Genomic DNA, 14,774 nt, shown 5'->3' on the forward strand with positions numbered 1-14,774 from the left:
CAAAGTTTGGGCTCCTTTAAAATCACAGACAAGTTACATAGTTCTTATTCCAAGAGGGAAGAACCGGGACAGTCACAATAAATCAAAGCAAAGCCAACGTTTAACAGTGGGAATTAAATCCTGTAGCTCAAGGTCCCACATCTGGAATTGACTCAGATCTTGACCCAGGCAGCTCAGCTTCACTGGCCCTTCTATCTACAGACTACATAGCCCTAGTCACTAACTCTAATACCATATTACTATTAACATAACCAAAGATCTCAACTGCATATTAAACTTAATCTGAATTTTAAAAGGGAAAAGACAAGAAATTTCTCAAAAAGAGGCACACCAATAGCCAAAATATTTGTAAAAATTATTAAAATCATTAATTACTAGGAAAATACACATAGAAATCACAGTGAGATTTTACTTCTCTGAGGATACAATGATAATATAAAAAATGACAAAGGATGACACATATTAATAGGAGTGGGGAGGAAATGGAAATTTTATATATTGTTGCTGCTGATACACAGCAAAACAGCCATTGCAGAAAAGAGTGGATATTTCCTATAACATAAAGGAAAAAACTACAACCTAACAGAAACTACATTACTGGTTCTCTAGGACAAGTAAATGAAATAATCATGTTGAAAACAGCTACAGGGACTCCCCATATTTATTATAGCAATAGTCGCAATAGCTAAGACACAGACTCAAACACCCATCAACAGATGAGCAACAGAAGAAAAAGTGACATTTGAACAGAATGGAGTGGTTTCTTTTATTGTAAAAAAAATTCTGACATTTGCAGCAATGTGGATAAAATTACAAAACTTTATGTTAAGTGAAATGAGACAGACATTGAACAAACACTGAGTAATCCACAAACAGGAAATAATTCAGAAGTCAATATCTAAAAAATAAAAGGTAGAACATCAGTTATTACAGAGTGAGAAGTGAAAAGGGAAAGAGATAGGAAGGGGTTGATAGTCACATTTACATAGGAAAATTATACTGTTCTGTTTCATAATAGGGTAGTTATAGCTAACAGTAATGTGCTACATATTACTAAATAGCTCCAGGGAGGGATTCTGAACATTACTGCCAGAAAAAATAAATATTTGTGATAGATTTGCTAATTACACTGATTTGATAATACAATATATACATCTACCAAAGCTTTATACCACAACAAATACTTAAAATGAGTACAGATCAATTATAAATAAAATTTAAGGGCAGAATCCCCACCCCTTACAAAACAGAATTTATCATCTCATTAGGGAAATTAAAAACCATTCATCCAAACAGAACATGTCTGTGTAAGAGGAAAGGAAAGGACACATGAGAGGGTGAGTCAACGCAGCCTGTGACGTAGAGTGGTTCTGAACAGATGTAGCTGGAGATGAAACTGGAGAGTCGGAGAAACCAGAGAGGATCAGAAAATAAGGAAAGCATTGCTCTTCCTAAACCGAGAGTCATCGCTGCAGCCTTGAACGGGTGTCCCCAGTCCATATGCAGAATAGACGGAGCAGCATCACCTTGACTCTCCTTTCTCTTAAAGGAGGCAAGGAACTCTTCTTCCTTTTATTCTGCTTCTTTCCTGAGAGTTTTCTGTACAGGCCAGGTTTGTCTGAACCTCATTCTACAGTCTGTACACCCAGCAACCCCAATCATAGTTCTTATAACCCAGCCTCCATGGTACTGTGATTACTAGATATGCTGTGAAAACTGGCAACAAACAAACCCACTAACTAACTGTGAACAATTATGCCACATCCATTTATTATGTATAGTCACTGGTCTCTGTTTCACAAAACTGTGAATGTGAGCTTTCCTGTTCAGTCCTCACTACAACCCTGTGAGGTAGTCAGGAAGCATCAAGTTCCAGAACGCAGAAGATCTCCTTAAGAGCGGCAGGGCTGGTATCCACACCCGTGTCTTCCTTATCCTAATCCAGGACACCTTCCATTTTGAGATGGACAGAGCTCAGGACAGTAACCAAAGCAGGCTTTCTGCTTAGAACAGTTGACTGTTCTTTCCAAACACAGTTCATTTAGACTTGAGAGATCTTGCCTGTGTCCAGGGAGTAAACACACTCAAGTCTGGGTTCGAATCAGCATCAGAGTGACAAAGAAGACACAAAAACATCTTGAACAAGGGTTGCTGCTTGATTCTTACTGGATGAGGTTGAATATTCTAACTTCGAAGCAGCAAAGTCCAAGAGAGGGGAAGCTGTTCAGAGGATCTTGTCATCTAACAGTTTATTGATTCCTTCGCAAATCCTCTTGAGATTGGGCCTGCAGTTTCCATGCGGACCATAGAGAGTGGAAAGGAATTCCACATCAGCGAAGTGGTTGAAGACATGGTTTATGCGTCCATGGGTTCTGGGTGTCAAGTGTCGCTGTACCAGTTCATGTACCAGGTCCTTGCACTCGTGCAGAAGCTTAGAGAGCACGTTCGTATCAAAGGTGTACTCTACTTCGTAGAAGCTGACCATGGTCATTGCAGTCTGGTTCAGTTTCTTCCGGAGTTTCTCCACAATTATAACCTCCTCTTGACTGAACTGTTTGTTCCGGTAGAGAATACCAATTTTGATTGCCACCTTGATTGCATCCTTCATGATCTTGTGGGCCTCCTTCTTGTTGTGGGTGTGTTCTTCTGTGACTTTGTACAGCTCATCAAAGATCTCACTGCTGGTGTCATCAATCAGCATGTTGGCCACAGTTTTGCTGGCTATCTTGCTCAGAATCTTCTTCTGGGCTTGAAGGGCAAGATTCTTGGAACTAAACACATGAGGACCTATAGTAAAGAGATACAAGCAGGAACATGAGAACTGTTGCTTTTTTTTTTTTTTCAAATAAAACACATTAAGTTGAACTTACATTCTTAGAGCAAAACCTCATGCCTATATCCACAACTACCCTAACTAAACTGTACCCCAGATCTTCCCAGTGTCACCATAACCTGGTCACCAATGTTATTAACTTTAAATTACATTGAATTATTCACTCTGTGAATTTACACATACATGTGTGGGCATGTATGTTGTGGTCACACGTGTTTTTCTGGGAGTCAGCTCTCTCCTTCTACTGTGTGGGTCCCAAGGATTAAACTCAGTTCGTCAGGCTTGGTAAACACCTTTATAATAACTGATTCACTGTCAACAGCCCTTGCTATGGTTCTTGACAGTATAAGGAAGGACTGTTTGGGGAAATGGACACCAACCATGCCAAACTACCAGCTGCTCTGCCCTCTTCACATATGCCTGCTCATCCTGAGAACTTTAAATGGCAGGCATGCTCACCCTCTGTGCCAGTGTTTTCCTCTCATCCAGACCAAATCATACCATTTTAGACCTACTCCATGCATACAGCTTCTCTAACTTGACTACTTACCAAAGATTTCCCTATAGCTGCTGGTTCCATGGAAACTATTCAGTTTTGCAACTTATACAAGAGAATTATTGCGTAATGTAGTAGTTAATCTTAGTTCCAGAGACATAGGGGCAGTTGATCATAAAACTACTTTTTAAAGCTGAGTCTCAGGATCTATATTTTGTTGAGTCTAAGATATATTATTTTCACTGTCAAGATCTTGGAAATTGTGATATGTTACAGATGCCAGGCAGCTGTTGTTTTGTGGTTGTCATTACCTATATGTACAACAACTTATACAATAGATATAAAAAACTGGAAAGTCAAAAGAACTCTGTTAAGAAATGTTACCAACCAATGCTTACTTGCTTATTATTTATTTACCTATTTAATTGTTTATTTTTATTTTTGAGTTAGGAATCTCATACGGGTAGGGACCTAGCTTAGTGGGAGAGCACTTCCTTAGCAAGCACAAGTTCTAGGCATGGTCCACAATAACACACACACACACACACACACACACACACACACACAAAGACACAGGGTCTCACTGTGTAGCCTAGGCTGATCTAGAACTTCTCACGTAGTATAAGCTAGTCTTGAACTTTAGATCCTCCTGACTCTCTCTCCAAAGAGTTGGGATTACAGATGTGTATCACTATGCCCATCTCACTACAGATCTTGAGGGCATAAAATGGTACTGTGTGGAAAATAGAAATATCAACAAATGACAAATCAAATATGTCTTGTACGACTAGCACACTGAATCAAACTTAGGAAAACTACAGCCAACTTATTTTTTTCTTATCCACATTGTGAATAAAGGAGAGCATATGTGTTTTTTGTTTTTTATCCTACAACACTGTGTCTACATAAGCCTATCCTGAATTTGTTGAAATACACTACAAACTCTACAAATGGTCTATGTAGCCCAGGCTGGCTTTGATATTCAATACTCATATGCCAACCTCTTTGGTACTGGGATTATAGGAATGGGCCATTATACTTGTCTCACCCACAGAACTTTAATTTCATGTCTGTTGTTAATGCTTAAAGACACTTTATTAACCCATCATAATTATGTACAACTAAAGTGTGCAGGTAAACTGAAATGTAAGGAAGATTCTGTGACAATAAACCCCCAAGGATTGATAATTTTCTTTTAGCAGACATAGTGTTCATACCAAGACTAGCCTGGGATGGATATTTATTAATCTTTTAAAAATAAAAGTTTTATTAAAAACGGATCTCTAAATGGCATGTGGAATAGTAGGTTAAGGTACTTTGATTAAAAGACATATCATCAATGTGAATTTCAGATTGCTGTTTTGTCTGGGAAGGTTCTCCATCTCAGAACTACAGATTCCTCTGAAGTTCTCCCTAGGAGGAAACACCATGATTGAATTGTGGAAAGAAGGATGATCACCATGCCTTGGCTTCGTATACCTTCCCAGGTGAAAGAATTTGTATAAAGTCTTCACAGAGAGGATGTATAGAAAGAGAACTTGTATCTGGAAGTCTGTTCCTTCGAAACTCTCTTTGAGCTAGGTAGGTGATGCATGTTTGTGCTAAGGAGGAGGAGGAGCAAAGTTTGAGATCAGCTATTGAGAAGCTTCAAAATAAGACAAGAAATCAGGCTTAGACATGGCTCAGCAGTTAATAGCAGTATGACTGCTCTTGCAGAGGACCCAAGTTCAGTTTCCAGGATCCATACTAGGCAGCTTACAACTGTGTAACTCTGTCTCCAGAGGATGTCTTTTCTAGCCCTTGTGGGTACCTGTACTCAGGTGCACATATACACATGCATACCGACAGATGGACAGACAGATAGGAAATTTAAAATAAAATAAATCTGGGTGGTTTTTGTGTTTGTTTGTTTTAGACAAAAAAGTGTGCCTTGTTGTCTCCCTCCAATGCTGCCTGGCTGCGGAATTCTGAAAGTGAAAGTGAACTGACAGCCCCGGGCTGAAGCCTGCCAACTGTGGTACAAGACAATGGCCCACAAACACTGCAGCTCCTCCTGAAATCAAAAGATGGACTTACAACTAACTTCTGCTAAGACTCCTGTTTGAAGTCTCTGCTCACCATAAACAGACTGTTTGCTGTGATGTGATGCCACTGAGAACCACTCTCTACGTCTGCTGTCGTATTTACGTTATGCATGTGCTATGTTTGGATATTGTGGTTTCACTTTGCTACCTAGATATAAAAACCCATTTCACCCCAAGTAAAGCACGCTTTGATACATTTACTTAGCGTCTCTCTGTCTTTTGTTCTCCACCCGTGTATTCCCACAGGTCTGGTCCAACCTCCAGTTTGAAGTTACCCACGACCTGAGTAGATCCGCTGACCAGACTCTACAGAATGGCACCCAATGTGGGGCTCGGACATGAGAGAAATGGATTAAAAGACCACACTGTCGGACACAGAGCTCTGTATAAAAAGAAAAAATAGGAGCTGAAGGGACCGGACCCACTGGCTAGACTCTACACCTTGTGAAGAAAAAAAGAGTTCCTTAATTAAATAAATTTGAAGAGCACTGGCTATTACACAGAATGAAATAGAGTATTTTCTGTGAGGCTTAATAAATACGTTAAGGTTTTCTATCAATTCCAAGAGAAGGAGATGATTGGTGGAAATAATGCCTGATCCCACCATGATGTCCTGTATCAGTGCTTGGAATCAGTGCTATCTTACATGACAAAACAGATGTGGTTAAGTTAAGGGTCTTGAAGAAGAGGGATTTTATTGTTCTTTCCACAGGCCCATAAAATGACATCTTGTTGTAAGGGAAGATAGGGGTAGAAAGGAGCAAGAGAAAAAGAGAGTGAGAATGGAAGGCTGGGGCAAGGGAATGACATGCCTGCTAGCTTTTCAGATGGAGCATGAGGATGTGAACTAAGGACTCTGGGTGGCCTGTAGAAGCTAAAAATGTAAGACGAAGCATTATTCCTTACACCATGAACCTACTTCAGATTTTTGTGTTCCAGAAACATGAAGACAAGCTAATAGTGGCTTAAGTTTCTACATTAATGGCAAACTGTTATGGTGGCAGGAGGTTAATTTAGGTGGGTAGAATGAGATCTTCCACTTTTACCATGATACCAAGCTCCTAGGTTATTTCTCTCATGCTTTTGACCACCTCTTCTGAAGAAAAATTACTTATCTGCAAATAAACAGGATTTACAGTCTTCTACTCTCATAACTCTAGAGGGTTAGAATATGAACATCTACAAAGACTTAAAGATTGTGAGCCTTGAGCAGAAAAAGCTGAGTGTATGGACCATCAAATCCACCAGGAAACCTTTAAGGAAACAAAACAAAACAAAACAAAACAAAACAAAAAAAATCCCATATCACCAAGTAGATTCCCATGTGACCACAGATTTTTGCATTCTATGAATGTACCTCAACACAAATGCCACATATAATCTATCCTATTAGGTGTCCTGGGAATGAAGGCTCTTGATGGTTCACCACATAAGATATTGTCAAGGCTTTAAGAAGTCCTGCAGTAAAGATGGGCCCATGGGTATGTTTAATCACCCAGTCACAAACTTATTAGGCACCCCCTACACACACAATTCATATACATATAAATATGTAAAACACATCCTGTGGTATGCATTATTGGAAACAGTGGACAGGATTAATAGAAGTAAAATCAAGACAACCTGATCAACAGAACATTTTTACAGAGATCTATGGAGGAGAGGATACACAATGTTAGTAATGATTTAAGGGAGTATGGACCTGAGGGTATGGTCATATTCAGAGGTATTTTTTCACATGAAAATCCTGGGCTTTTTCTATCCATACTTATGTATTTGCAGTCTATAGAAGAACTATGTTAGTAACATACTAGGAAGAGACTGTAGGCTTGAAGGAAAAACATGAGTTAAATTTGGGAACCAATGCCAGGGGTAAGCTGATTTGGAAAACAACCTTCACTGTGGCTAGTGGGAAACACCAAAATAACCAGAATAGGTATTGGTACTTTAGTTTTTATTCCTATTTACAAGCCTTCAGAAAGTGCTTTTGGTTGGGGATGTTTTTCTTAGTTATTTCTGAACAAAACTTCCCATGACCTAGTCATGAAGGGTAAGGAGTAATTTATGATGCCTCAGGATTTCTGACTATAGTCTGACAATGGGAATCACATAGTCTAGAGAAAGAACACCAAATATCTAAGTGGACACCTCACTGCATGGAAAAGGCCTGGGGTCACAATGATTGGCTGCTTTAAAATCAGTGTTCAGTCAGCACACAAGTTATGCTTCCATATTTCTAGAAAACACGAAGCCCTCCCAGATGGCAAAATGTCATGCTTATAGTGATGAACAGCAGGGACGTCTTACCAAGTTTGGTGAGTGGGCAGGAAAGAGGCAGAGGAGCCTAGTGGGAATCAGGTAATAAACTTCATCAGAGTCAAAGCAAATGATGGTTATAAAAGGCATTAGACACTGAGCTGTCACCAGAGCCCAGGAAAGTGCGCCCAAGCATCACCAGGATGTGGGGGTGCAAGGGCCAGAGCACAACTCTTCTGTCCTCCTCCTCACAGGACTCTGATTCTCCACCTTTGTCACTTCCCTAAAAGGTGTGTGGAAAACTTGCATATTAAGTACAGAGAGACATATTTTTTTTGCAACAGACAATTATTCACAACAGCAAGCAAACAGCATTGCTTCACTTCCACTGACAGTTCAAGATGACAGCAGGAAAGAGAAATATCTGCAAAATGTTAAGTAGAAGTTAGAAGTGGGCAGGGTACCCAGATGGAAGCAATGGATGTTGTTTATGAGACCATCTGTGAAGGCCGGGAATCACATGTGAAAGGAAAGTGGTAAGGCCAAGACCACAAAGAAGGTAAGGCTCAGGCCGATGAGCTGAGATCTCGTGGATTTGGCGGCCAGTCACTTAGGTCTCAGTCCAAGGAATAGAGAATTCAAGGCATTCCAAGCAGGACAGGCTCACAAACAACTCTGAACTTAACTTCTTCCACAGTGAGTTCAAAAAGTGTTGGTCTGCGAGACCCAAAACCAAAGACTGGGGACTATGTTCTTTGTACGCAAGCGCATATGAGCAGAGAAGAGACGGCAGGGTTAATGACTGTCCCTTTGGCAAGATCTCTTCACGACACATTTTTAAGGTAAAAGCAACGATCCAGCATGATCTAATAAGAAATTAGCCATAAAGCCAGGCATGATGGTACACACTAGTAATTTTAGCACTGGGAGACTGAGGCAGAAGGATCGCTGTGAGCTTGACACTAAGATACTAGCATATCTTAACAATGAAAAATACCCATACAAATTTCAAAAATTAATAAAATTATATATGAAATACAGATTGTATTTCAGTGTTGTCACTTGCTTTGAGATATTTCCAAAAGGGAGTGGCAAACCACTGTAATTAGGTAGACAGTTACATAAATTTTGGGTTTGATCTTGTCATTTGGGTGAGAGAGAGAGATAAGCAACCACATCAATTGCTTTGGAGGGAGAGAAAAGTTAAAGATGACACTGGTTTTTGTAGCCTAGGTGGAGTAGGAGGATATTGAAATGTCACCAGCTGAAACAAGAAAAGCCAGTGTAGGGAGAAGATGAACTTAGCCCTGAGTCCCAGGTACTTGTGGGCATTGGCATGAAGATGCAGATAAAGTCGAATTGGCTTAAGTAACAGGGCACCTCAAATCTCACTTATCTGACCCCCAGTCTCTAAGTTTCCCATAGGTCCCCTGTTGTTTTCTAACAAGCATGAGAACTCGGACTTCCTGTAACAAACCGTTAGCCACCCTGAAGGATAAGCTGGCTTTCTCCAAAATGCAGACATTTGTCCTGCTAAAGAATATTCCCGCTGGAGCCATGTTGTATCCATCTTGGGATTCCCTATACCTTTTGTAGCCTACCACTTAAGTAAGACCCCTTAATCACCAACCAAGAGAATGGGTGTTTTTAAGACTATACGAGGTAGGAAAGGCAGATCTGAGCATCACAGGGTGAAGGGCAACATAAGGAAAGACTAGATTATGAGACTGTATTCACAGAGCAAGGAGTGCTGTGTCAGCATCTTCCTCCTTTGTCCTATAGCTGGTGCTCCTGCTTTCAGCTGGTACTCAGGAGCCCCCTAAACTCTCATCTGGCACTTAGGGAGCCCTGAAATCTCCAGTGTAGCTCCTCTCACAAGCTTGTGAGCAGGCAGAGTTTGGATTTACCTGTGGTGGCTGCTGAGTCCTGGGAGTGGGGATTCGTGAGCTGGGGAGATGTCTGACCTATGTTAAACATCTAGGGTGCTGTAAGCACAAAAGCCACAATAGCAAAAGCATGAGAGCAGGTTCAGATTGCTGCGGAACTGGATTCCAAATCATCGCATCAGAAAAGCAGTGTTTTATGACAGTCACTGTGAAGACCAAGGTTTCTCATCCTCTTTTTGGGAGGGGTTGTTTTGTTTTGTTCCCCCTCCCCCTTTCATTTTAGGTGAAATCAAGAAATTTTGGCGGAGTCAGCTGCCCAAGTTTTCAGTTTATCTCATCCTTTCTAACCCACCCCAGCCAACAACCAGCCTACACTGAGCAATCTGTAACTCAACCCACGATTCTGAACCTGAGGCCAAGTGGACCATGCATTTGGTTCTCGCAGACCTGTAAGAGAAGGCCTGTGTGCCCCAGCTCATTAATTAAGAAACTGAGGCTCAGTGGATGTCAGCAGTTAGTTCACTCAGCGATACATGGCTAGTCAGTAGCAGAGCTCCAGAGCCTAACTCACAAGATTCCAGACAGAGCCTGCATCCTTTGTCTTTGTACATCTTCCTTCAGGAAATGGCCTTAGTACCTGAGGTTATTTGAATAAGGAGCCAATTGGCTCATCTATTTGGACGCTTGATCTCCAATTGGTGGAATCGTTCTGGGAAAAGATTAGGAGGTGTGGCTTTATTGAAGATCACTGGGGAATGGCTTTGAGGTTTCAAAACCCAACTCGGTCTCTGTCTCTGTTTCTGTCTCCTTTGTCTCTGTCTCTGTCTCTCTCTGTCTCTGTCTCCATCTCTCTTTCCCTCCTCATGACCCCTGCCTGCTGCTGGTTTATAAGATATCTTATGAGCTCTGCCACTACATTATCTGCCATGGACTCATCTCTGAAAGTGTAAGCGAGTCTCCAGTTAAATGCCTTCTTTTGTAGGTTGCTTTGGTTATGGTGTCTCTTCACAGACATAGAAGAGTAACTAAAAAGCTTCTTCCTTATGTGAAACATTAAAGGGACCTCATTTTAAATCTCCATCAAGCTAGGAAAGTTAATACTTGTCATTTAACACACCAAAAGTAAAGAAAAGAAAAGAAAAGAAACAAACCAGCATTCTGATCAAATAATACCACATTTACCAGAAGTTGAAGATAGAAAATAGATACAGTTTTTGTTTTTGGACAGAATTGTGTCTGTTTTAAACAATTATGTAGATTTTTCTCTTACTGAGTTTTATAGCTAGCGCTGTAAAGTAAATCAGTCTTTGATCACTTTCTTTTCCCAGAGTTATCTGAAGCAGGTAAACTAGAGACTGAATCACTTCCAACTTGACAGGTTAATTCTGATGATCTGAGAGAGATTTTTATACCTCAGAAGAGCATCCATCAGCAAAGCCAGCATCAACTTAAATAATTATTTTAAACAAAGCCTAGTCAATCCTCATCCTTGCATGGGGTCCCTTTAAATGATAGGTTATCATTGGGTATAATAACAAAAGTGTTTCCTATGGGGTAGTTTTGATCACTGAAGTACTTTATGCATATAACTGACCCTATTCCTACAGCAACTCTATGATGTACATGACAGCAGCAGCAGTTTACACTCAAGGAAAACAAGAGAGAGAGAGAGAGAGAGAGAGAGAGAGAGAGAGAGAGAGAGAGAGAGAGAGAGATGAGAGAGAGACAGACAGACAGACAGAGAGAGACAGAGACAGAGACAGAGACAGACAGAGACAGACAGAGACAGAGAGAGACAGAGACAGACAGAGACACACAGAGAGAAACAGAGAGACAGACAGACAGACAGACAGAGAGAGACAGAGAGAGAGACAGAGACAGACAGAGACAGAGACAGACAGAGACAGAGGGAGACAGAGACAGACAGAGACACACAGAGAGAAACAGAGAGACAGACAGACAGAGACAGACAGAGAGACAGAGACAGACAGAGATAGAGACAGACAGAGATAGAGACAGACAGAGACAGAGACACACAGAGACACACAGAGAGAAACAGACAGACAGATAGATACAGAGAGAGAAAGAGAGAAAGAGAGAGAGACAGACAGACAGAGAGACAGAGACAGACAGAGACAGAGACAGACAGAGACAGAGACAGACAGAGACAGAGACACACAGAGACACACAGAGAGAAACAGACAGACAGATAGACAAATACAGAGAGAGAGAAAGAGAGAGAGAAAGAGAGAGAGAGACAGACAGACAGAGAGACAGAGACAGACAGAGACAGAGACAGACAGAGACAGAGACAAACAGAGAGAGACAGAGACAGACAGAGACACACAGAGAGAAACAGAGAGAGAGACAGGCAGAGAGAGAGAGAGAGAGAGAGAGAGAGAGAGAGAGAGAGAGAGAGAGAGAGGCGTTACTTCTCTAAATCCACCATGCAGGAAGAAGTAACAGAGTTGGGTCCTGCAGTCTGCCCCATCATCCTGAGTTTCACCCCAAACTAAGTTCAGTACATACTAAACTTCCATGCATGAGGGACAAACCAATTAGTTTAAATGATCTTTTGAATTACTGCCCACTTTGAAACAAAGATTGATTGGTTTTGTCTCCCTCAGAAGAATTTCTTTTTAAAAAACTGGGGCTGGAGAGATGGTTCCATGGTTAAGACTACTTACTGCTCTATCACGAGGGCCAGAGTTCAGATCCCCACTTCCTCATCAGGTGCTCAGAAACGCCTGTAACTCCAGTTCCAATGGGCCAGTTCCAACACCCTCTCCTGGCCTCCATGGGCACATGTATACTCTCCTACAGACAAGCCCATATGTACACATACAGACACACACACTACAACAAATCTTTGAACCAATAAAGCATTTCAAGCATATAAATAAAATAGAAGAAAATATAACACCTATATGGCCAATGCCCAGAAACAATTTCTTTTAAAATTATTTTTAAATGTATTGTTATTGTGTGTAGATGATATGTACGTATGGGTATGTACATGTGCCAAAGCCTACATATGAAGGTCAGAAGGTCAGAGGACAACTCTGTGTAGTTTGTCCTCTGTTCCACTGTTACATGAGTTTTGGGGTCGTTACTAGGGTCATCAGGTTGTGAGGCAAGCACTTTACCAGGCAAGCAGTATGGCCACCCAGGAGCAGTTCTTAATATTTTGTCCTCCAAGGCAGAGAGAGGTGAGGGTCTCTTTGTTCAACTTCTCTCCTGCTTCTCTCTTCTTGAATCTAATTGACTTTAGACGCGATGTGTTTGATCTCTGGTTTTTATAGATGAATACTTTTAAACTTGTCATAAGAGGCGTCACATAAACCCTTCAGGAACATTTCACTCAACATCACGCCTTCAAGATTTACCTAGTATGAACATATCTGCATCGTTCCCATGGCTGGACATTTAAATTCATTACACTCCCTGCAGACACACAGCAGCAGTCTGCCAGATTCTGCATCTAGAACATGCCTCCCAATTCCTGGCGGAAGTGCTGCCAACTGGTCTCCCAGGAGACTGCACCAATTTTCACTCCCAGCAGTAGTGAGTTCCTGGGGTTAAGCTTCCTCATCAATAGCCCATGTTTAAAATGGTTTGCCCATATGAATGAGACAAAAATGGTATTTTAACATGCATTGCTCTCAGCCAGCAGCTTTACCTTTCTCTCATGACGGTATATAGAAGGTTTAAACTTTAACAGACATTGGCCAACAAGCCCCTTGAGTTTTTAAAATCTGATTTTAAAAAATTCTTTCTTGCCATGGTGTAATAAAAGTTCCATACATGTTTTAGAATGTTAAGGTTTTGCTTTTCACATTTAGGTCTTCCATCTACCTGGAAAATATACCTGTATATTATATGAGGTTTGAATTACTTTTCTCCACACAATTTATTTATTTATTTATTTATTTATTTATTTATTTATTTATTTATTTATTTTTGATTAAGGAACACATTCCTTTTGCTACTGACCTCTCAGACCTCTTTGGTCTTTCTTTTGTCCATATCAAGCGTCCACATTTAATGGATATACTTCTGAAATTTTTAGTGTATTCTTTAGTTTGTCTATTTCAACAACAATACCACAACTTAGTTGCTAATACAGTAGGTACACATTCCCCTATATTCTGCTTAGAAACTCTCTTGATAATTTTTTTCCTCTCCGGAATGAACTTTCAAATCATTTGTTCAAATGCATAAAATCTATTAGAACTAATAACAGAAGTCAGCAAGCTAAGTGTCTTGGTGATAAATACAGAAAAATCCAGTCATTAACAGCCATTTAGTTAACTGCAAGAAATGGCCAATGAGATAGCTGTGCACGCTAATGACTGGGAGTTTCATCCCCCAGAAGCCATGTGGAAGATGAGAACTCGGAAGTTGGTCTCTGACCTCTGCACATGCGCATTGACTCACACAAAAATAATCAAGACGCTAACCATAACTTATATCAAAAGATATTTGGTGAGCAAAATTTGCAAATGCTTTATAAGCGTGATCAGAGGGGAGAGAAAAATCTGGTGAGGAAATCATGTTTAAAGGAAATGAAGTTTCCACATCAAAGAAAACGAGCTCACCTCCACTTCTCCCAGTTACTTGGCATGCTGGGCTCTGCCGACAGCTCTAGTCGGCTTTATGTAGCATTCCTTGATACTGTAAGGTAGCTAATGTTGCCTACACGTATTCATCATCCCCTACCCCACGTTTTATTGTTTGTTGTTTTATTGCTTTTTTTTCTCTCTTTTTTTTTTTTTTTTTTTTTTTTTTTTTTTTTTTTTTTTTTTTTTTTTTTTTTACAATGGTGGAACTACCCAGTGCAGTCTTGGGAAATGAGAATTACTGGTATTTCTGTCTCATTCCTAACTTCAAAATTATTACCTCTAAACCATTTCCATCAAATGTGATGGCTGCTGTGGTTCTTGTAAGGGTTTTATAGTTTTTTAGAACAAAGAAAGTCATAAATCAAGACAAGTTTGAAATACTTTGGTGGGTATGTCAGACAGACAGGTGTACAGCAAGATTTTCTATGGACCCATGATGCTGTCTGATGACATTCTTAGCTTTTGGATTTGTGGAAGCTAGTAGTCATCAAAATGAATAGATTATAAAAGGTCTTAATCTATTAATCACAAATTTAGTTCTAACCCAGAGGTGGGCTAAAGTGAACCCACACTAAGGTGACAAGTCTTTGGATCTAC

General features: G+C 40.4%; 1 protein-coding gene across 1 annotated transcript in view; it reads right to left on the bottom strand.

The window, feature by feature from the left end:
- Positions 1-752: 752 nt before the first annotated feature.
- The window catches only part of Tnfaip8l3 (TNF alpha induced protein 8 like 3), a 40,396-nt gene continuing 26,374 nt past the window's right edge, over positions 753-14,774 (bottom strand). Inside the window, exon 2 of the mRNA XM_031343731.1 lies at positions 753-2,787. Within this exon, the coding sequence (XP_031199591.1) occupies positions 2,225-2,787 (563 nt within the window). The 3' untranslated portion in view covers positions 753-2,224. The remainder of the gene's footprint in view (positions 2,788-14,774) is intronic.

Source organism: Mastomys coucha, unplaced genomic scaffold, assembly GCF_008632895.1.
Source record: "Mastomys coucha isolate ucsf_1 unplaced genomic scaffold, UCSF_Mcou_1 pScaffold23, whole genome shotgun sequence".
In the NCBI taxonomy this organism is placed as follows: Eukaryota; Metazoa; Chordata; class Mammalia; order Rodentia; family Muridae; genus Mastomys; species Mastomys coucha.